The sequence below is a fragment of the Micropterus dolomieu genome, linkage group LG12, assembly GCF_021292245.1.
Source record: "Micropterus dolomieu isolate WLL.071019.BEF.003 ecotype Adirondacks linkage group LG12, ASM2129224v1, whole genome shotgun sequence".
Classification (NCBI taxonomy): domain Eukaryota; kingdom Metazoa; phylum Chordata; class Actinopteri; order Centrarchiformes; family Centrarchidae; genus Micropterus; species Micropterus dolomieu.
Genome location: NC_060161.1, coordinates 3,916,778 through 3,941,688, shown reverse-complemented (window position 1 = coordinate 3,941,688; position 24,911 = coordinate 3,916,778). Strand labels below are relative to the sequence as shown.

The window sequence follows — 24,911 nt, the reverse complement described above, 5'->3', positions numbered from 1 at the left end:
TTCTAATGCCCCAATTAAATTTGCATCAACTAGAGAAAAATAAATCTGTCATTACAGAACTGACAAGAATTTGGTCAATGCTGATTCGTTGAAGTTTAAAGTTACATAAAATGAAATACTCGAGCAAAGTACAATTACCTGAAGCTTGTATCTCCACATAGTTTACCAAAATATTCTGATCAGTCTGGGAGTCAAAGCAGTGACATCTCAGACTGAGACACATACCGGCATGATCTGCTGCAGGTCGTCCAGGGTGGCGGGTGCCATCCCAACAAGGGCATTTTGGTCACATGGCACAGTAGGTGGACTGAGGAGCTTCCTGTAAGGGTGGACACACAAACACAAACTAAAATACGTGATGACATTTTGATCAGTGCAGCAGTCCATTAACTAAATATTGTCACAGTAGGACAGAGGAACACACACACACACACACACACACACACACACACACCTGTAACAGTAGAGTGGGAAGTGGATGTCCAGAGCGATGCTGTTGTAAACTGCCAAGCCCATCAGCTGGTAACACAGTAGGTTAAGGAGGAAGTAACTATTGACAGATCAAATACACAAAACACATTTACTGCAGCATGTACTTTCGCACTAGTTATGTCTCGTCTTAGATTCTTTTCTTTTGTACATTTTTGTATGAGGGAGCCTGAGCACAAAAGATGCATTCCCAAATAAACGTAAAAACTTGAAGATGTGCCCCAAATAACACATATCTTTCCACCATCAAGTGTTCTTCACTTGTTTGTTTCTGTGTCAATACATCAACCTACATATACAGTGAGCATTCACAGGCAAACATGACACAATTATTATTTATTATTATTAAACCTTTATTTAATCAGGCAGGACACTTAAGAAAAACTTCTTATTTGTAAGGTCGAGCTGGCAAGATGGGAGTGGGTACCAGTTTAGACAAAACATCAAGTGTTAAGGAACACACGAGGCAAGAGATTAAAGAAAAAAAACGTACTGATACAGTGAGGGCATAAACAATACAGGGCAGCAGACAGAATAAATTACTTTGAGTGAGTGCAACATGCCTAAACAGGCCTAAAAAGGCCTAAAAACACTTAAAGTACGTAAAGTCTTGTTGCATGTGTCGAGAGAAATAAATTGATCTAATCATCACCGCGTTCATTTTAAAACATTAGTATAATTATCATAAACAAACAATCACCAGGAGTTTGCAGCGGCCTGTAGCATCTCCCTAAACTGACCTACATTCATGAGCTCCGTTTTCACAAAGTGAGTAAAAGCTGGTGGACACGGACGCTAAAATGCAGCTGAAACATCGATCACATCAGACAGAAAACAGCTCGAGTGAAGACACGGCTCTTCTGCTGGTGTTCGGTCTCGTGTAAAATCTGACCTCATGGTTAATTTGACAGACTGCTGGGCCACAACACGTGTGTTTTCTTTTATGGCAGAAAGAGTTTATTGTAACTTCATTGTGTAACTTCTGTGTGTGTGTGCACGTTTCTTGCCGAGCGAACACACACACACACACACACACACAAAGTGTTCACAGCTGCCACATGTGGTGACCATATGTGGAGGTAGACTGTGTGTCTGAACTGAACGCTACTGATTACAGGTAGGTGACATACACACAAATAAACAAATCTCCTACACACACACACACACACACACACACACACACCGGCAGAAAATAAACAAACTATACTATTACCACAACCATTAAGGTCATTAAGAAGTCAACGCCCCACCCCCCACGCTGACACACATATCAAAGAGGGTACCAGAAAAACATTTAGAGGCCCTCTTTCATTTATCTTCACTTTATGGGACAGGGATGTATAATAAGCTCTCTCACCCTCTTTATCCAGCTCTCTCTTTTCATGCCTGCTCTGTTTCACATTTTCCCTCTGAGTCTTTTTTTTCTACCCACTTCCTTCTATTTGCCAGACTGCTTCTTGGTGAAACAGCGAGATGAGCCGCAAACCATCGAGACGGTTTTCTGCAAATACTTGTACATAAAACAATCGACAACAATCAAAGTCAATCAGGTTTTATGTGACAATCATGACCAGATGAAGCAGTCAGGGAGGTCGAGGGCTTGTTGTGTTGTTACTTTGTACAAACATTCATGGTTCCTAGATGATAAATCCTAATGCCGCCACCATCAAGGCAAAATTTAAATTAATCCAATACTTTAGTTTTTGACTAAATACTTGTACTGACATTCCCGTTGTCCTCAACTGTCCCTTTGGGTTTTGCTAATTAGCCCACAGGAGTAACTGATCACACCAGCGTGATCAAATCACACTTTGATGTCATCTCAGTTTTACCTTTTTTAGGATACAGGTGATGTTGGGCTGGAAAAAAGATTCCAAACATTGGCATAGCAAATGTGTTTTAATGTGGTAATTAAGGCAAAATCAAAAGTATTTATGGACTCCTAAAGGTAAGATGGTGAACATGGCGAATGTGCCTAATATTTGCCTAATAGTGAGCATGTTAGCTTTCACCTCCAAGCACCACTGTGCCATGACTCTGTCACCCGACGAAGGGTCTCTAAACTAGTGATGTGCGGATTGAACCTAAAGTATCGATATTTCTGATACCAACGTTTCCTGCTCCAGGATCGATACTCATATAAAAAGGATCGATATCTAAACTCAGTCATTTGGAGTGATGTGTGTTTTAATTAAGTATCTTACTGTCACCAGGATGGTCTAATTATAGGCTACTCGGTACATAGGAACTACTTTTCCTTCCGTCTGTCAAAGTCATGCTCGCGCTACGGCTCTGTGACGGAGCTTCTTTGAAGTGAGCCGCTTTTACATTTCCCGCGATTGAATACTGACTCTGGCTGTATTTTAGCTGTGAAGGTAACAAAAACGCTGTGTGTGTGATGTGTGAGCAAAGACAGTGACATACTTTGGCAACACCGCAAACGTCGCTAAACATCTGAGATTAAGTCAAAATAATATGACGTTATGAAGCAGCAGTTCTGAGCAGGATATTTTCATTATAATTAAAGAATATGAGTTATATAATATTAAGTTTGATGTCTTGTCGTTATGCAGCTATTATTTTGAATTGGTAAGGCTACAGCCTGCTCCTTATTTCTCTCATAAATAGAGAAACGGGACGTCACATTAAACTAGAAATAAAATATGTATGAAATATAAGTATCGGTATCGGCAACACCAGCCTGGGTATTAACTTGGTATTGGATCGTATAGGAATTAAGTGGTATCGCACATCACTACTCCAAACCACGTTTGTCTTTGAAGAATTTATTAATAAGAAGTACTACAACATTAATCAGCTGGACGGTCACTAAAGTCTGGCCCCGAGCAAAGGGACGCATATTCATTTTCGTTCATTCTAGGTTTCTGTGTTTTGAGGGAAAGAAAAACACTCAACAATCTCACAGATAAACATCTATATCTGTGAACAGACTAATATAAAGAGTGTAATAAGAAAAGGTTAATAATAAATATGAGGAGAAGAAAGGGTTGAGGATAAATACAAACAAGACATAACATTAAGACTAATGATAATAGTAATGATAAAAACATGTATAAGAAATTAAATGTAAGAGGAATCAATTTTCAGGCCTATGCTGAAGCTTTAGAAATCCAATAAATACAGTGTTGATATGGACATTTCTGTTTGTTTATTTTAGTTTGAGACGTGAATCGACACATTTAAGCATCCGGCTCCAAATTGCAATTATCTTTGTTTGATACTTGTTTTGTGGTACGATGTGTTTATTTTATTAACATTTAAAGTTAGGGTAGGAAATTTTATTCAGAAGCTGGATTACAAAACTGGACCTAACCCTTAATTTGAGTTGAATCAAAGTATCACCCGGCACAGGAACACTGTACACCTTGCACAGACCGAGGGGAAACACGGGGACTGCAGTTCATTTTGGGCCTTGTAGCAGGTTATCACGGCCCTGCATCAGTCTCACCTCTGTTATTGTTCTTTTTTGTTTACACCTGTTTATACCCTCTTTCTGTCTCACCCCCCTCTCCCTGCAACACGTTCTTTCTGCTTGTCTTTTAGCTCTCGCTCTGTTTTTCTCTCCTGCGCCGCCTCTCTATAGTGAGCCAAAGCTACCATGGTGACTACACAGGAACGAGGGAGATTGATAAATTAGCTCTTAGCACAAGCACACATGTGGAACATGCATGGAACACCCAGGAGCACACACACTTAGACACATGCATTAAAACACACACATTACCCACCCTTCCTACTTTTTCTTTTTCTCTGCCTTGCATCTCTCCATCTGACTTTTTTTCTCTCGCAATAACCTGGCAAGGAGCAGGCAGCTATTAGGTTATATAACCTTTTGACAGTTCCCATCTGGCTCGTAACTAAGGCTAAAGTGCTGGATCGTTCTCCATTCACACAAGCTACACACAAACTGTATACACACACACAGTCTTGAAAGTACATTTTACAAATAGCAGGAACAGCAGCAGAGCTACCCTGCTGTGTTTGACACTAAGAAAGTGAGAGTCATGTATGGATGATTAACAGAAATGTATCAAACAACCACCTCATTTGTGCTTTGTATTAGAATAATAAATCAGCAGCACTATCATTATGGCTAAACCTTAAACAAGGTCGTTGGTGTTTTCTGACTGGATGCAGAGAGAGATTTAGGCGGTTGCGTTTGCTCTAGGTGAGTAAAGACACGTCCGTGTAATGTTAAAAAAGTTTTAAATTGAGTGAGAAATTAATGACATCGCTCAGCATGAAGTATAGAGTACAGTCTGTTAGCTCCTCCTACCATTTCTTACTCTCTGCTGCAACTTTCTAATGAATGTAGGTACACATGCTGTAGTTATTCTAAGTGTCGGGCAAAATAGGCCCATTTCCTGCTCAAACAAGGTGCAAGAGGGGGGAAAGTGTGCAGCTGTTTGAGGTGTAAAGCTGCTGGATACAACCCTGCCTCCAGTAAAGTAGATAACCCTAATACTGATTTGAAACAACAAATCCATTATGAAACAAACAATGCTACCTGATTCTGTTTTTTAATAAGGAATCATTGTTAATTATTATATCTGACAAGTCACCAAGTGTTGATACTGAACAACAAAAGCATGAATAAACTTCTTCTAGTTATGTTCGATCAGGTTCTTTGTTTGAAACTGTAAAAGTAAGTAAAAAGTGACTTCATGCACGAGGTACAATGTGATTATTGTATAAACATTTAAAGCTGGGGTAGGCAATTTTATTCAGATGCATTTTTTGTTGAAAGAGTCTTTACATCCCGACACAAACAATCATTTAATTTGGTCAGAATTAAATGACTGGCTGTCCTACCTGCTTGCCCGTACACCCACTGTGCGTGTGTTTTGAGGGAGTGGATTTGGGTAGAGGCGTAAAGGGAGGGGGTGGTTTTTGGGGGGATTGGATACTTTAAAAATCTTGCTCTCTCTTGCTAGTTCTCCAATGTTGCCTACAGCTTTACCCAAAGCCACGATCTTTCCCCTTACCCTAACATGCTCAGGTCCTGACTGAGTCCTGCTCTTTGTCCGCCCAGCTCCCCATGATCCATGACTGGATCAAAAATGAAACAGTAACTGGAAAATAAGATTTGCTTTTGAACACAACCCAGGCTGCAATTATGTTTCCTAACAAAACTCAACTGGCAAAACAAATTAGTAATATATAAACAGAATTTCTAGCACACAAAGTTGGTGGATATAAACTATCGAAATACTCCGTCTAGACATGGTCAGCGCAGAGCCGGAGTGTACATGTTTTAATAGGTTATTCACATGAATTACTTCAGTGCAATAGTAAAGTCAGTAGTAATAGATTTGCCCATGATTTACTACCCTAAATATTGAACATGCATGCTATGTAGGCTGCTGGTTTAGAGTACTGGCACTGCCAAAGCTGCAGGACTCTACTTTAAAGTATGGAGTAAAAATAAGAGAAACAGAACAGAAACAGCTGAAGTCCTGGTAAGATGTGAAATCAGTCTAAGATGAAGAACACAAATAAACACAGAGTCGATTAAAGGGGTAACCAAACATCTGGCTGTTTGTTGTACGATTACAAAAACACTCCAGAGAAAACTACCTTCACATTCAATCGACACCTACACCTTTACCTTAAGAAGACTAAACCACTGCTAGCTGCAGTTATTGCCAATGTCTTTTACAACGCTCAGTTGAGCTTTAAAATGTTTTTGACGTATTTGTTATGTAAGAGCATGTGGGTGTAAAATCACTGAGGCCGTCTTGCTTTGGAGAAATGTTTCAGTGTGCAGATTTACAGCCTAAAACACACACATTATAGTATCTCTTTCTCCACTGTGGTTTAAAATAGAGGAGTAATATAGTATGCGGGGAGGGGGAAAAGAGGAGAGTTCCTATGTGTGTGTGAGTTGCACATTACCCACAAAATAAAGTCTGTTTTGGAGTTTTTTGTCAACAGGAGAAAAACACCTACAACCAGAAGCTGTGAGACCACTGAAGAGTAGGGGTATGTCTACGAGAATATCTTAATTTAGTTTTAATGATGTGTAAACAGACATTATCGAGTTGTTTAGTCACTTTAATAAACAGCTTGTACGCGACTGTCACTGCGTCATACATTGTCCGAAAATTAGCGAACAAACAGCTCCAGGAGATCAAACACTGTCACCATCAGCCTTGTTAGATTTAAACCTCACTCGATGGATGTTGCTCAAAAGACGTCAATCCACAAATTAACCACCGCACAGTATCAAGCGGATGAAAAGCTTCGGGAGTCAGCTGTCCACGACAGACCTGAACCAGCCGAGGTCCCGGCACAAACACAAACTCCGGTACACTAATGATGATGGAATCAAAACCACTGAGACAACCATGACATTCATGAAAATACCTGTTTCCATTAACATCATTAGTAAGCAACAATTAATATACTACTAACTAGAGCGTGCCAGTACAATATTAGACAGCACATTTTTGAAAAATGCCAATTCTTGTCTAATTATTGGACAAAATCCCTGAAAATATCTGAGCTTTCCTTTTTGTCAATATTGCACACTCTTACTGAAGAACTATGAATGTATTGGGAGAACATAGGCTGCAGACACGAAACAAGCTATAATAGCTCATACTATTGATGTGAAAAAGTAAAAAAAAACCCACAAACAAATCATCAAAATGTGAAACCTGAACATACAGCCTTGGATTAAAGTACACTCTCTGTAGCTTTTTAAATAAAGGATACAGTCCCAACCAACTGGAACTCAGAATAGTTGTCACACTTCCAACTGCTGAACCAATGGCAGCGCGAGTCCTTCATGTAGGTGAACATTCCTGAAAAATAAACAGAATTAGATTTAGCAGATCTCTGGTGATCAATAAATCAATAAAGCGTGGATGAATGAGAGATGGATGGACAAGGGAAGGAGGTAAAAGTCAGGAGGGAACAAAGGGAAAATGGGTGAAAAGAAGAGCCCACATTTAGGAAGGAAGAATGACAAATTAAGCCACTGGTGGAATTAAGAAAAAAAAGTGATGGAGGACAGACGAAAGCCTTGAGGTAAGGATGGAAGGACAAAGCAAATAGAGCTGGAAGAAAACTAAAATGAAAAAACAAACGAAACGAAAGTGGAAACACCAGCTTCCACTTTCCTCTCTATTCATCTTGAAATGTTGAACTTGTTAGTAAATAGTTACTTATTTACACATAATCCAGCTGTTAGGAAGCAACTTAAACATTCATTTGGAGTCGTGTTTCTGGTCACCTGGTGTCCAATAATCCCTCTTTTGGTTCTGTTTAGGGTGGAGTGGTGATGGGACAGTGGATAAGACACATGTCTTTGGTGTGAGAGCGTCAAGCCATTTTTTTTTTATTTCATGTTGAAAAACGAGAAGAGAGCGAGTCTTTCTGACAAATATAGGTTGGTGACCGTAAATAAGTAAGAACTTCTACGCAGCTGGCCACATGTTTAAGCATGTGTGTGTGTCTAAAGCCTTTTAGACGGCGAGCGACGCACCGCCTGCGGACTCTCTTGGATCCGTTGTGTCTCACTGAGCTCCTCATGTGAACAGACAGGCAGACTATATAGGCACCAACTATGGCTACGGCTTCTGTGTGATGCTTTATCTCAACCAGCGGCTACAACTTTATAGGCTACAGAAAACATATTACAATATGTCTAGTAGAAATTATTGAAAGATAGTTGTGTGTTTTTTTGTGCTGTGTGCTTTATGGAGTATGTATGTGCAATGATTGGTGTGGCTATTTCTAAGGAGTTTTTGAGGGTGCACCCATAGCCATTGCATACCTTGAAAGCTCAGTGTTCAAATAGGCTTGCTCAGTCCCAACTGACTGTACTTAAATTTCTTCCCAGATGAACATGGTGGGAAAATGTATAAATAGTTTGGTACCTGTTATGTCAACAAATTTAGTTAGTCTACAAACTTAGCGGTCTGATGGTCAAACTCCTGGCCTGAATTATTGTGCCAGTCACCCCTGGCTGAGTTTACATGATTTAGATTTTGCAAAAACACCCTATACTGTACTAGATGTTGTCCACAAAACGCAGGGAAAACCAAGTATGCGGACGCAACTGGCACCGCACAGTTTAAACATGAAACCTTAATGAATTTTTCCAGTTAGGGGCCACAGGGCTCCTAGTAAAAAAAGTTAGTCTAGAGCCTTGTTGCTGCTGAGCAGGTAGTATAAGTGTACAGCTGGTTTTGGGAGGTTTATTTCTGAAAACAGCTGCCCGCCGCCCCCGTAAACCACGCTATGGGAGGTGAGAGTGAAACACAAGAGTAAAGTTGCAGCCGGACAAATAAACAATGAGCTGAAAGTCACCGCAACGCTCCGGAAAGTTGAGGAGCTGCAGATTGTCACGCCGTTTTCAAACCGTCATTTCATACATCGTATTATAAACATGTCAGCTATAGCTGCTTTAAAGAGGGAAGCACACACTGGAAGATTTACTTTAAAATTAAGAAATAAGACTAAAGCTGATTATAAAAACAAAGACAAATATTGCAAAGTGCTAAATAACAGGCCTCTGATACACTTTTAATAACGTCACAGTTAACAAATCTGCATTGTCTTGAGTATTTCGCTACACACCACTTACACCTCGTCAACATTCAGTTTGTGTTCAGTTTGTGATGTCTGAGTGTCAGAGGGTTAACGACGAGGTAGTTCGGTAGAATAAACTCGACAGGATTGTGAAGCGCTGAAGCTTTTCCAGCTCCGACTGAGTGAAACAGCAGCAGTCTGTTCTGAGCGGCGACACACATCTGGACCGCTCACATCTCTGAACACCAGAAACTGACACCGCTTCACGCATACGTAAAAGAGCCTGTGTTTGTGTGTGTGTACACCTGACTGTGCGCAGCTCGGTGTGTGTGTTTGTGAGGCAGAGCCGGGGCTTTCCCTGTGCTGCTAATGAGGGGAACACAGCTTTCATTGAGTGTGTTGCTTTGGGCCGACGTCCCCTGGCACCAAAAACACAGACGACCGCGGAAAGACGATGGAAAGAACAACTCGACCAGAGGGGAGAGAGACACAGATAGAAAGTAGGAGAGAGAGAAGAGGCAGATGCACAGACAGATGTTCGCTTGGTTTCCATTCAAGTACTTTTTATGCAAATTCCACTGTACTGAACAAGAAAGGCAAATCTTGGGAGAAAATGTTAAATCAATATTTTGAATAAAGGTTTATAACCTCACATGACGCGAGACTGTTTCTTGTGGTTAAAGGATAATTTGGAGCAATGATGACGGAAACAAAGAGGACAAAGTTCAGCTTGAATGGATTTTGGTTAAAATAATGTTGGGAACAAAGGAGGAAGTCAGGGGGTTGTTGGGAGGATTAATGGTTAAACAAAACACCGGACTTTAATGCTAATGGTGGTGATGGTACAGTGGATAAGACACATGCCTTTGGTGTAAGAGACCCAGGTTCAAATCCACTGTGAGACACCAATGTGTCCCTGAGGCGTGCCACCTCTGATACATAAGAGCGTCATCTAAATGAGTAAACGTAATGTGGACTGTCTGACGGGCAGGGGTGAAAAAAACGAAAATCTTACGATGCATATCTGTCGGAAATTCATGCCTTTTAAGCATCATCAAAAGCTAGCATATACGGTCGTGTTCTCGAGCACTCCCAGGAATTAGATGTCCGCACAGCATAACTTTGGCAATAGTCACATTCATAGATCACAAAGTCCTATTGGCCCTTCTGGGATTTCTGTCCTTCCTGCAGAGGGCTCTTCATCATGTTTTGTTGAATATATGGCACCCGGCAGGCACTCTTCCACATTTCCTCACACAAAAGGTGCACCCTAGAGGGCACTGCATAACAATTTTTCTTTTGGAAAGGTGCCCATTAGGGCACAGCATCATGTTTTCATGAATGCTGGCGCACCCCAGAGCGCACTACGGCACATGTTTTCCACTGAAAGGGCACCCGGCGGGCGCTTTACCACATTTTCTCACACACCGGGCCACCATAGAGGGCACATTATCTTGTTTATTCACAAATGGGGCATTCATGAGGACACTTTTGCAGCATTTTGTGTAATATGGGGGAACTGGGGGGTCAATCGCCCCTGAGCCCACCACTGTGTAACACAGGAGACTGATGTCCGCTTCCCATTTTCAGTCAACCATTAAGGTTGTTGTTTTTAAAGCATGACGGTGATAAATTCACTAACATTAACCAAGTGTTCATTATCGTAATATGATGTGACGACGAAGACCCCCCAACCAAAACATAGCATGAGCAAAAGTCAAGCAAAACCACGACTGTTCCCCAAAAAAAACAAAGTAGTTTTTTGTGCCTAAACCACAACAAACAATACTTTAACCAGAGTGTTATCATCCTGCCAATAATGGCGTCAGATAAGAAAACAAGGAAACGTTATGTCTCATTCTAGCTAGCATGCAGAAACAACATCTTTTAATTTGGAAGACTTGTGCTAAACTTACTTCTTTGATAAAAAATAAGAAGAGAACACTCAAGACCCACCAATGTCCCCACTTTTCAAAGTCACCACAGGCACTGAAGCGTTTGACTAGGATATTAAATTGGAAGGTTGGTTCTGATAGAAGATTAAAGGATCAGACTGGTGATATTCTATAGTTTTCCTTTTCCCAGCAAATCCCATGAAAAGCCCAAAGCACCAATGAGTTTAACCTACAAACAGGTACTTTGCGCGTATCAAAGCCTGATACGGCTTCTTCCTCCGAGACATAGAGCTCCTGTATTTTCAAACAAGAGATTATTAAAACCCATCAGTGAGCCTCACTGCTACATTGGGTGACATGTTCCTGCATCAGCATAAAGGTCATAGTTCTAAGCCCGCCTGGACAGCCAGGATATAATGGGTTTTTACGTGGTGATCCCAAGTAAAGACTGAACTTAACAGACTCCTGCTGCATAAACCACTTTTCCACCATTCAGCCGTACAGTATGTGCAATAAGATCCAACCAGCCATACATTTAATGGCTGTGTGATGCAAATTTACACTGTTATACAAGCTGCACACTCACTACTTTACATTGTAGCAAAGTGTCATTTCTTCAGTGTTGTCACGTGAAAAGATTTAATCAGATATTTACAAAAATGTGAGGGGTGTACTCACTTTTGAGAGATGCTGTATATTGCATGATTTCTTGGAAATAACGGTCGTTTGGAACATACCTATAATGTGGGTTGACGGCAAAGATGCGGATGGTTCTGTGGAGTGGTTTGAGAAGTTTCTAGTGAAGATTTGTTGCTTTTTCTTAACTGTGAAACTGTCTTCATTAGAATCCGTTGTGGCTGCTGTGAACTGAAACTGACTGCAGCTGCTCAAAAGGAGCAAGATACAAACTTTTCAGAACTATTTCACCACTTCAGAGGGTTAGAGGTCGATACTCAAAAGATCGATATGTCCTGTGGCCTGTTCCTCTGACATAGCAGGGATGGAGGGGGATCAGGCACAAGAACGCAAACAAAGAAAGACAGAGGCGATAACAGAAATAATTAGAGTCAGTAAAGACAGGAGAGTAAAGTGAAACATAATGAGATGATCCAGTGCTGAATTTCCTAAACCAACACTGAGCTGCTTTTCTCAGCCATCTGACACCTAGTCCTGCTGCAGCTTCACAGACCTGAAAACTCTGAGCTTGTCCTCTGAGACATCCAACTAATAAAAACGTACTTTCCATTTTTGTCTAGTAAAAATTTAATTTCCTTTCCGCTTGTTTTCAATAAAGTATAGCTTAACTTTCCATTGACTTTGCATCAAACTGGATTTACCCTCCAGATTCTCAGACGTCTCTTGCTCTCCGCTTCTCCTTAAAAGACCTGTTGAAAGATCCCAGCTTTTCCATTTTCTTTGTTCACACTTGATTTATAGTTCCCTAAGAATTATATCCAATAAGACCACCTCAAGGTGTGTGATGTCATCGATGCCAAAATGCTTACAGACATCCCAGACCAGACTAGTGTGAAATGAAAAGTGCGTCTCACCGTAGTCTGTGTGGAAGATCTGTCGGACCAGCAGCAGGAACCACTCCTTCGTCAGGCCGCCCATGTCCAGCCCCGCCTCCCCGACAAACGTCACCCGCAGCTTCTTCTTCAGGTCGCACCGCTTCCTCATCAACTATGGACAGAGACAAACGAATCGATCTGGTTCAACAAAATCTAATAACACAAGTTCACTTTTAACTTCATTGTTGTTTTTTTTTTTTATGTTGTGTTGCACACAAATGGTTTTGAAACCAATGTTTTCACTCTACTACATCATCTATACAGCTGTTTCATTAAAACCTGAAAACGTTCTGATCATATATTCCTAAATGTCAACAGACTAAATAACTTCCCAAGAAGAGAACCGCGTGGACAAACTTAAACACATTTGGGCTTAATCTCGGTTCTTGAAGAAACTAACATTTATCATGACGCTCAGTCTAACCTAAACCTAACACATGAACGCAGAATATTAAAGGCATATAAGCTTATCTGTAGTTCCCAGACGACAAAATTGCTGTTTTTCTCCGATTATTAAATATTTTTTTGCTCGTCATCAGAACCTCATAAGAAGCTAAACTGTCCAGTTTCCACCAAAGAATTTGAATACTACCTCAGAAGAGGAAACACAAACACACTACTTGGGTTACATCCATCAAATTAAATTTCCCCCACTTAAAATCTTCCCTTTCTCCCTTCTAACTACTCACCCTTTAACTGTGAGCCATTCATACTGATATGATCTATAACACTAGTTTACAATTGTTAAAAACAAACAAACAGCCTCACCTGGTAAGTGTTATATTTAAGGAACTAAAAGTTATCAGGTCTTCATTCCAGAAATGTAAGGAATAAATCACATATATATGAAAAATATGCCTGTTTTTGTTTAATTGTGCATGCAAGCCTTTCCATTGCTAAGCTTGACGACAGCTCATTAATCCAAAGGTTTACAGATGGACAATAAACACTTATATCCAGCAATAAGAACCAACTTGCTTTCACATTTCCTGAGGGATGATGTTTCAGCAACAAGACCAAGGATCCAGATGTCTGGGCATCCAGGGATTTCTTTAGATTATATTTCAATTTAATTAACAAAATGAAAAGTGAGTTAACAGAAGAAACATCTAAATCAAATCAGTATTTGGTGTGACCACCCTTTGCCTGTTTGGATGACAACAGCGCCTTTGTTCGCTTCCAGCCTTGACAGAGAATTAACTCCCTGGTGTTCTCATACATAAAAGAATGAATTCTCTGCAGAGGAAACATGATTCTTCTTCTCATCTTCTTCGTGAATTTATTATATAGTAAGAGCTCATTATGTATTTCTGCTTTTATGAGTACAGATGTGACAAGAATACGAGTGTGTGTGCGAACTAGTGTTACTTTTGTCAGACGAAACAACCTTTTTTCGAGGATCGACGATGATGAGACGGTGACAATGTCCTTAAACACTGACAATCTTAACGTGCAATATTGTTGACGAAAAAATGACAACACTAAAATGGAATTCATAAAATAAAAACGTTAATAAAATCTCTTTTTTGTCAGTATAATGAGAAGACAAGATGCTCCAGGCCACATTTTCTCCCTCTAAATTTTCACTCAAACAGCGTGTTCATTCAGCGGTATTTTTCTCTCCCTGCGCTTTGAATGCTGGGCGACCGGGGCGACGCCTGGTGGGGGAGGAAAACCATTACTGTGGAGGATGCGAACTCTGGTGACGCACACAACATGCTTGGTCCCATTTCTAATACAGTGAGGCGGACAAAATAACAGAGGGCCTAATTTTATTGGACTGGAAAAAAACACCACGAACTTATTAAGCGCCATTTTAAGGCTGACCACCCGGGAACTGAGGTAATTAAACGTCTCCTTTGCAATAAAAATGAGAAAAAAGCTAACATTCAAATTTTACAAAACATTTTATACATGTGAGATGAGTGAAATTGAGTCTAAAACGATAAATATTTTTGCTATTTTGGTTCCTGCAGATTGACCAAAATGCAAATCAAAATAACACTAATGGGTAAGAAAAGACGAAAATGATGGTTAATGACTAAAGACTAAAATATTTTTCGATTTCGTTACATCAGACTAAAACACCCAGACTTTTAGTAAACTAAAACTTGATAAAAAAAAAAAAAAAAAGAAATATAAGAAATAGTATTCAGTGGACTAAATATGACAAAAACTAACAAGGACATTTGACACAGGACTAAGACTAAATTTTTAAATGGCTGACAAAATTAATACTAGTGTGTACAAACCTCATCCAGTGAGTCGCTGAGGAGTTGTGCTCGTCGTACTTTAATGTTGAGGAACAGAAGGTTCATGTCCACTCTCTGCCTGCGAGAAACCTTACTGACCAGGCTTTGCTGTGAAAATCACACACACACACACTTAACGTCCGTAGACATGCATTTGTTGCTTGTGTACATCCTTTCATGTATCTGTATTACTGTACTTATATCTTTATAAGGACCTTGTACTGTGAGGGAACATTTGGAAAGTGAGGTCCTCACTTCAAAACCAGTGTAAGAGTAGAGGCTGGAATTCAATTTAGGTTAAGTTACATGTATGATTTAAACGATGTTCCTCGCAAGTACGAATATGTTTGCATGTGTGTGAATGAGCGTCTCACCCTGGCCTGACTGATCATCTGTTGCTCAGAGTCTTTCTGGATGATGGCTTTTTTCACCACAGTCGAAAGGATGAAGGGAAACTGACAAAAGGAAAACCTGAGAAAGGACAAGAAGAAATATGAAAACTAAAAAATTTTGGCTTTACCAAATTGAGCAGGCTCTGAAATCTACACCCACCAAGCCCGACGGGAGCAGAATTCCCCACCGCACCAGCCAAGGACTTTTATTTCCTTTTGATTTCCTTTATCGGACACTAACGAGACGTGACGCAGCGTGAAACAGACTTCACGGCTTCTGAAAGCGTTTCCATAACTCTGGATAAACTGCAACTGTGGGAACGTTACTTTGTGTCTGCTCAGGAGGAGATCCTCAGTCTGACCTCCAGCCAGAATCATCAGAAGGAACTCTGGTCACGGGTAGAGCTTCGTCAAGCTAATGTCACATCTGTTAGCATTTCTGGTCGTTCCCTGGGAAAAGTCACTACAGAGAGTCTATTCCACTGCTCCATCATATATGATCCATTTATCACTAATTTACTTGTAGTATAGAGTATAAACCAACTACTATTACTACTATTATTTTTCCTGCTGATATGATTAGTCAATCAATCACTTTGTTGACAGAACTATCATCGAACTGAATTCAACTAAATATTATTTGGTCTTGAGTGCCGGTTTGCCAAAACAAGCACTCAGCAGGCGTCACTCCAGGCTCTGGCATGCATATTTTTTATATATATAGGACATTTTTCAGTATTATTGTGCAATTTATAGATTAAATGATTAATTGATTAATGAAAACAAAACATTTCCTATTAAGAGTTGACTTTTCATGATACTCTCTGAAACTAAACTGTAAAAAGGAGGTTACGGCCATCAGATATATTTCTACACATTTTCTGAAAAGTTTTCTCAACATTCAGGTACGTGGAATTATAAAGTATTCTGAGCCCTTTGTTGCCGTAATCAGGAAAACAAAACTCTGCACCAAAACTGCTGACTTAATCCAAAAACCAAAAGTGAATTTTTAATCAAAAAAAGTTTATCAAACATGTTCTACAAACTTGACCCAGCAAAAAGCAGAGATCATCTCTGATTGGATGTTTCTCACAGCAGTCCTATCTCTCCTGAAGCTGTCATGGACACAGTCTTTTCAATGAAGCAGAACTTCTACATCTCAGCGTCTCATTGTTTGTACTCATGAATGAACCAGGACAGTGTTGAAATGTTCCGACAGACAGTCAATAATACAATCCAATATAACATTGTTTATGGGAGAAATGCACCCTGGACAGTTGATATTTTCCTGCCCACTGTCCTACTATGCTGCGTGTTAAAATGTGTCTTCTTCTGCTGTCTGGATTGTTCATTTGTTTAATATATTTTCAAACTGTGGGAACACACAACAAGCCAACAAAAACACTGCTGTGAGTTATGGACCAACAAAAGCTCTGTCAAGCAACAAATCCATTTTATAGCGCTCGATACAGGCAGAGTGATGTTTTCTACCAAAAATCAAACAATATTTTAGTCACTTGGTTTTAATTTACCAGGCATGGGAGCAGTTCCTGACACATTCAGTCATTTTAGTGAGAGTCAGCCAGACGGAAAAGCCACAGACAAATAGCTGACCTATTTGAATTGCCGTAGTTCTGCCAGGTCCTGTACTCCTCCATGAAGTCTATGTGCTCCAGAGTGATGTTGTAGAAGTCGGTGAAAGGCATGATGGGAGGAGAGGAGACACTGTTGGCTGCATCTGAGGAGAGAGGAAGTCAATTGTGTCAAAATGACCCTTGGCATTTGCGTTACTGTTCTGCGTTACGCTGATATGAAGGCGTGTGCGAGACTCACTGAACAGGCCGAGCACTTTGGTAGCAGAGGGAATCCACCAGGCGCACTTGGCCAGAGGAGGAAATTCGTCTGGTTCTGCAGGAAACAGACGGGTGGAGATGAACTGCAGGAGGCGCTCTACCAGCTGCCTGAAACGCCTCACCGACAGCCTGACACACACACAAAGTTAATATTGGTTAACATCAGCAGTTTGGCAGAGTCACGAACTGCACACACCCGAAAATATACACATGCACAAGAATAAACCGTTAATGTACACTTTAAGAGAGAAAAAATAACAGCGTTGGATGGAGAAATTGGGTTTTTGGATCTGAGCACAACTGAACAGAACTTGTAATTTGAACCAGCTCGCTTGTAAATCATCACCACAAAAAGGACGCATTCTTCAGGGCTCCTAATTCAGGCTGAGAGAGACGTACAGAGCCCGGCTTACATTCATAATTGTAGGCTGTGTGTCAAGTTTTAAAAGCTGCAAGATCTGATTAAACTGGCAGGGAGTGGATTTTGTTTTTTTAAAATATAGGAGTAACTTTAACAGCTAAATTTACGTTGAAACACGGTTGTGGAGTTGTAATGCAGAAATAGTACATCTAACCTTTGTTTTACTCTGACTGAACACCAGCTTAACCACATATCCATTAGTGTCTCTCTCTGTCTGAACACATCTGTTGACCTTGGGGAGTATTTGTTGTTTAAAATGAACTAAATGTGGTTTTAGTGTGATCAGATCAGTATTTATCATTCTTTGAATTGTAGGGCTGCACACAAACAGATACCAAAATAATGTTTAATTTTGTCTTAACACAGAAGTTTCTAATAAAAAACTCAAAAAAGAACATTCACCATTCAACCATTACTTTCTGACCGCCTGCCTAATATAGTGTGGGTCCCCTTTTTGCCGCCAAAACAGCTCCGACCTGTCGAGGCATCGACTCCACTAGACCTCTGAAGGTGTGAATCTGGCACCAACACGTAAGCAGAAGGCACTTATGCAACAAACTGCTGAATCCTTTCTACCAGGACCAGCATCAACTTTATCAGCAATTTGACCTACAGTAGTTCGTTTGTTGGGTCGGACCCGGGTCACCCTTCTCTCCCACCCATGACCCTGTCGCCGGTTCACTGCTTTTCCTTCCTTGGACCACTTCTGATAGGTACTGACCACTGCAGACCGTTTTGGAGATGCTCTGATCCAGTCGCCATCGCAGTCTGACCCTCGTCAAAGACGCTCAAATCCTTACACTGCCCATTTTTCCTGCTTTCCACGGCTGTGGCTCAGGTTAATGTTAGTTTCTGTTTGAGCGCTTAGGCCGAGTGTGTGAATGGGTAAATGGGATGTAGCGTAAAAAGCGCTTTGAGTGGTCGCAAAGACAGAGCATTCAGATTTACATTTGCTGCCTAATATTTCCCACCCACTGCCACGGTTATTCGCTTCACCTGTCAGTGGTCATAATGTTGTGGCTGATCGGTGTATATGATCAAAGAATAAGTAAACAAAATTAAGTATTTGTTCAAGTCTGCCAACTCTTGACAGTTTTCAGCACTTGTTGCTGTAAATTGATTTCAGTCAGAACTCCAAATGCATTTACCCCGTCCTAAAACAGTACTGGCAGGGCTGTATACTACATCTGGGCAAAGGCGAGCTTAAGCCTTTGATGGTTTCTCCAGGCTGGGTAGGGATGCCACACACATGACAAACAACCGTCTGACCAGGGTTGGTTGGACAGTAAAATGGTACTAATGTATATGCAGCATACTTGAATATAGCCAACATGTCTTTACTGCCGCATGAGCCCACCTCCTCAGATTAGAGAGGAAAAACAAAGATCATGATGAAAAACAAGTCGGTGGCTGAAAAGAATGTAACTGCTGCAGTTTGGGGTTTGTATTAAATGACATGAGAGATTCATCAAAGCTGGAAGTGGTGTGTGATATTTGCATAAAGAAAGTGAGGCAGAGCAAAGTACTTCCAGTTAGAGATGGAAACACTTAAAATTTATGTTGCCATCACACAATAAATCACTTGCTAAGCCTGCAGCAAAGACGAGATGACAAGGCTCAATCCGCCTACACATCCAGAAGTTATTTACAGAGCCCCAAATCACAAATGTCCCTCAGACGGCTTTACAATCTGTTCAACATACAACAGCCTCTACCCTACAGAAGGTAAAGAAAGTATACTTTTGCTTTAATCCTGCTGTTAAAGAACCTATTTCATTTCTGTGGCACTTCAAAGGTTTAGGTAAAATCTGCTGTTCAATGAAAACTCAAAGGAAGACAGGAAGAGTAAGGTCGATAAAGAGAAAGTTACATGCACAGACAGAACGCTATGGCAACTTGGCAGCAAACCAACATTTAAAGGTTGACACACACACTTACTTTTTGAGCCAGTGAACCAGGAAGTGGTGGTCGGCCTCAGACAGAGCTGCGATCTGTCTCAGCAGGTGAGCGTAGATCACGTAGGTGCTGGTGCTTGAATACTGGGGGTTCTGCACACACACACACACACAGCGATATATCATATCGTGACAAAGCTAACCACTCACATATCTGGCCTTGAAACTACCGTCTTCAAAAGATCCAGCTCCTGAATTGGGACACACACAGCTGGTGAACGGAAAAAGTGTCCATCACACTCAAACCTCCAGGGTTTTCAGTCTGCACGCTATCATAAATAAGAAAATAATTGCGGGTTTATTACAACTTGGATCTCATTCTGGTTTCTATAAGTATTAAAAACCATTTCACTCACCAAGTTAATACCTCAGATCTGGGAATGTGGCGACATCACTAAGTCGGATGGTCAACCAAAAACATGAGCGCTCAAGCGATCAGACAACAAACCCCCAGACAGACTTATTTGGAAGAAAAAATGAAACCATATGGTAAAAATAAATGTCCATGTCAGACTTCTTTTTAGCAATGTCAGCATGTTCTCAAATCTGAGCGATTAACTTGGTTGTAACTGAAAGAAATGTTGGACAGAACCACAAAAGTAAGCCCAGAGGTCCATTGTGAACATGCTACATGCTCCACACACAGTTAATATTTAGTAAGAGACAGCTGGGACACTGTGAAGGTAAACTAAAAGATCGAGTACAGCTGCTGTTGTTGTGTTTCTTTCAAAAGACATGACTCAGTTTGACTTTGAGAACACAAGGTTCTGTCTGTTAGACTGGTGTTTGGATGCAATAAAATAATAACAAATTACATAATAAGTGAGATAATCCCAAAGAGCTCAATTCAGTCTTTACAGGGTGTTATCGCAGGGATGAAGAGAGAGAGAAAGAAGAGCCTATAAAGAAGAGGGAGTCGTCGTCAGGCAGGAAACCAGCCGTCCTCAACTCCAACATGACCTCACCCAGTCCCAATCTGTGTGTGTGGTTGTGTTCTCCTGAGAGTTGGAAGACGAGGCGAGTCGTCGAAGTCAAATGGGACAAAAAAAATCAGACATTTGGCCCGTGTGCATGTGTGCGCTGATGGAGCGTGGAACCACAGTGGAACTACTGCAGATTCCTGTCTTTATCGGAGTCTAATTCCCAAAACCATATATGGAAATCAGACACGAGAGAGAGACAGAGAGAGATCAAAAATAGGATCAAAGAAAGGAGCCCACAAACAGAAAAGGGCAGAATAAGAACGAGACAGAGAGGTACGAGATGAATATTTCTGTCCACCAGCAATGATAAATAAAAAAAAAAGATGGATGGAAAGGGCGTGGGAAAGAAAGATAGAAAAACAGTTGTTGTAGTCATAAATCCAGTGTTAAATAAGTATAAATTAGTATATTTATACAGAAAGTATGGGTGTCGTGAACTGACTGACAACTTCCCAGCTGACACAGCGTGGAGATCTAGAGAACCACGGCAGCAAATGAACAGCCGGCAACAGTATCGATGAATGATATTGATTCGTGACAGCATGCATCTGTGAGCAACACTAGCAGAGCTGCTCTGGATTAAAAAAGGCTTTGCCTCGGTTTCAGTGATGTTTCTTAGGTGGAGATGCTGTTGACGGGGCGTCCTGGCGGGCTTGTGATATATAAAGGGCTAAAGTGAAACTGGAAGGAAGAAAACCTTATTCAAAATACCACTGGGATTCGCAACTATACTAATAACTAAAAATCTAGCCAATGAAGAGTATTTCTTATTAGTATGTTGGGTGGGTCACTTCATGTGTTTAGATAAGGACATTTTTTTTTGAAAAAACACCTAATATTCGTGTTTCTTCAATGTTTACATTTTAAGCACCCTTTAACGATACACCATTTCCCGTAAGCCCTAGATGTCTGCAGGCTAAACGTCACGGCTCGATAGAAGAGCCAGGCTGCCGTCCCTGCAGTGTTTTCTGTGCTCGCAAAGTAATCATTGTGTCTGTCATCAGAAGTTCAACACCTCTTAAGATCTGCTTAATTGATGCACAATGTATATTAACCTACAGGTCACCATATCAACAATAATGATGCTGCCCACAATCAGTTCACACATCAGTGTCTTTATTTATCCAGTAACCTAAACATCTGTTGTTTTAAAACGGACTTCAAACACACTTTCAATCAAATCAAGCGTCCACACTAGCTCAATAATCCTCTCCACCGTGTCCTGCAGGGAGTATCACTCTCATATGTAGCTTTCTTCCTCTCCCCACCCTTTATTGTGATATAACCGGACACCTTGGACTATCTTTACTGTGTCTGGAGGAGTTTCAGTCTCACCTGAACAAGAATGAAATAAGCCCGCAGGTCATCTTTTGTCCGAGGCCTGAAAACACAGATAAACCAAAACCTGTCACAGAAAAAGAGCACTGCAACAAAACCAAGCTAGGCAAGCTCCGTCTTTGTGCTAATCCAGGATTAACAAGAAGGAGCCGTACTGAAGAAACAGAGAAACTAACTACTATAAGAGAGCAAGTGAATTGTCAAAATCACTGAATATTCCTTTAAGCCTAAGTAGAGCAGTTCTCTAAATGTTCTAGCATTAAACTGTTTGGCATCATCCATTTTACTTTACTACTCTATGAATTTAAATTACCATATTATCTGATTTATGTTTGCATTGTTGGGAATGCAGTTTAAAATGCAGACATATTCTCACCCTTTCCACTCCCTCAGCAGGCTGTTGATGATCCCTTTCAACACTGACTTCTGGATGTCCTGAGGCTAAACACACAAGCAAAAAACATATTCAACGTCCAAAACAGAAAGAATCAGGAGAAGAATGTCAGTCGCACGAAAAGAAACGCTGGTCTAACCTTAACTTAAACAGAAAGAACACAGAAGTGTTTAGGAAAGCCTGAAGTGAAAAGATCCTCGGCTGTTTTTACATTCACTGAATGAACTGACTAATCCAGGTAACATATTTTGTTACAGCTTGTTTTGGGGCGTCATTAATGAGCATCTCCTGTCATCTCAACAAGTCAGCAAGTACCTGACGTTTTATACAACTTATGTGTGACAGACTGACCAACGCATTCTCACTCCCAACTCGTCACATATTGACACTTTGTCACGGCTTTTTAACTCCCTGGGTAACCCGTTAGTGTCACTGTTTAAGGTTAGCAAGTTAGCAACGCTTAGCAACAATAAATATGCAATGTCCGGTTAGACTTTCAATTTTGAAACGGCACGTTATTAAAGTTGTGAAACGTTGCAATGTGGTTAGGTTTAGGCAACAAAATTACTTCATCCACCCCAACCACCTCCTTACTCCGTCTTTTCTGTTAAATATCATATACCTGCCTTTACCGTCAAAAACAGACACTACAGGGCTTCCCCCACTGCGCTGAACTGTGACGCTATAGGGATCCCCAGTGTGTTACGAACTGACGCCGATGGGTCTTGACCAAGCGTCCATATGTGACGAGTCGGGGAGTGAGAACAGGTTGTGATGTCATGATAAAATACATTATCCTTTGCAAATGTCCAATGACTTGGTGGCGGTTAAAAACCTGAAATGTCATGGTTAATGGTGAGATGTGAGCACCATGTCCTTGTTCACAAGCCTGTATGTGTGTTGGTTTGTCGGAGTGGTCTTGCTGTCACATGCTTACTGTGCTGAGCAGTGCGTCATAAACAGCGTTGACAAACTTGGCGTTGACTCCCGAGTCATCTATGGTGTTAAACGATCCGTTCGCCTCTCGCTGGGAAAAGACAGAGGAGGGAGGAAAGAAACGGAAGGAGAGAGACAGCATGAAGGAAAAAACTGCTTTCCCATCGTAAAACGGTTATGGCGTCTGGGGAAATTTTAAAAGCATCTAAAACAGTTTTCTCACAACAGGCATGCTGCTGAGAGCCAGACTGCGTGTGTGTGTTTATGTGTTCTACCTTAAAGGCAGCGTTGATTTCTATGAAGGAATCAAAGGTGGTCAGGTAAAACTCTCGGACCTCCCTCCAGTCACCTGATTGGACGGCACCCTCCATGTCCTCTCTGGCAAACACAAACACACGATGCTGATAAAGAGAAACCAGGCTTGGCTCCAAAATAACTAAAGAAGTGAGGTGGGTTTGTTTCATGGGGAGTTTTTAGCAGAAAACTGACAACAGTCTTAATGTTCAGGGAACTCACAGAAACTCCTTGGTGGTCTTGGTTCGCAGGGGGATGATGGGATCGGAGGGAAACGGAGCTTTGACCTCTGGGGGCAGAGTGTCAATGGAGAGCCGCTGCTTTTGGCGAACATCACTGCCGATCGGAGGCAGCTCTCTCCCTGAGACACAAAAAGACAATAAACCCCTCATTAACTCTGCTTCCTCTGAGACATGCAAGGATCACTGCAGCTCTGAGGAAGTTCAACCTACTCAGAGTCAACTCGGGGTTATCAAGCAAACTCAGGGTTCACAAACTCTGAAGTTAAACGGTACCAAGATGATAGTTAGTTGAGTCGGAGCTAACTTAATTAGAGTTGGTGCGCGTTTGCATAAAGAGGGTTGTATTCAGCCGTGCAGGCAGGCTCATGCTCCGTATTTCTCCAGAGGAATGCACGTTGATTGTGTCAGGAAATTATGATTGTAAAGAAAGTTAACGGCTAAATCTAATATCGTGGCGGCCGACAGAGCCAGGGAGGCTTGTTGGCATCGCGTGGAGTAAATTTGTAGCCTAATTATCTTCAGAATGTTCTCATTGTAGTTCAAATCTCTATTATGTATTTTATGGGCTCTTCTTTTATGTGTAATATGATTAAGATGTAAAGGTACAACTGCCCATTATGTCCATTGTGGAGAGGGGTAATAATCCGAGACAGATTAATCTAAGAAAAAAAACTTGACTAGGCCTATTCTCTGGTGGGAAATTATATTAGACTTCACAATCAGATTTAGCAGTGAGGAAATAGGTGAGTTTAGAACACAATCACTATCAAGCACCTTTGAGACTTTGCCGTGGAGTGGGCGTATTCAGGAGAAAATTGATTTTTTGTGGTATTAATTTCAAGGAATTTATGACGTTTTGTTCTTGTAAATTTGACACTTTCATCCAGGATTTTTTCATCCAATTTTTCCAGGATCCAGGAAAAATTAAGATTTCCTCCCTAGAATCGCAGAGGCTGCAGTGCTCGCTGTATGAACGTAGCCTAATGTTGATGTGTTTCCTAACTTAATTTCAGCTGCAACCGCAGTGGAACAAGTCAGGATGAAATCTAAACATATTTTATGTTGGTGTGTACTAATATCCAACTTCCTATCATTAACACTGAGTACAGATGTGGTGTGTAGTCCGTATACAGGGTAACCTCAAGTTAACCACGAACCAAATCTCCTCGGAGCAGTTTAGAGATGCAGCGTAAATTGCCATGGCAACAGGCCTCGGGTAACAGCTATCCACCTTTCGTAGTACGGGTTAATCAGGAAGTTACACCCGGATAAGCCAGTTACCTCGCTTCGTAGTACAGGCCACAAACCTCGGAAGTGTCTTGTTTGTACTGAAGCAG

At 41.0% G+C, this 24,911-nt stretch overlaps 1 protein-coding gene across 3 annotated transcripts in view; it reads right to left on the bottom strand.

The window, feature by feature from the left end:
* hectd2 (HECT domain containing 2) overlaps positions 1-24,911 on the bottom strand; it is a 56,418-nt gene that overhangs the window by 18,527 nt on the left and 12,980 nt on the right. For all 3 annotated transcript variants that reach the window (XM_046064919.1, XM_046064921.1, XM_046064920.1), the window contains exons 3-16: positions 23,555-23,693; positions 23,314-23,416; positions 23,040-23,129; positions 22,085-22,149; positions 21,706-21,751; positions 19,371-19,480; positions 16,992-17,140; positions 16,773-16,896; positions 15,141-15,237; positions 14,767-14,874; positions 12,494-12,626; positions 7,228-7,316; positions 455-519; positions 226-319 (exon numbers count right to left, since the gene is read on the bottom strand). In XM_046064919.1, the coding sequence (XP_045920875.1) occupies positions 226-319; positions 455-519; positions 7,228-7,316; positions 12,494-12,626; positions 14,767-14,874; positions 15,141-15,237; positions 16,773-16,896; positions 16,992-17,140; positions 19,371-19,480; positions 21,706-21,751; positions 22,085-22,149; positions 23,040-23,129; positions 23,314-23,416; positions 23,555-23,693 (1,412 nt within the window). The remainder of the gene's footprint in view (positions 1-225; positions 320-454; positions 520-7,227; positions 7,317-12,493; positions 12,627-14,766; positions 14,875-15,140; positions 15,238-16,772; positions 16,897-16,991; positions 17,141-19,370; positions 19,481-21,705; positions 21,752-22,084; positions 22,150-23,039; positions 23,130-23,313; positions 23,417-23,554; positions 23,694-24,911) is intronic.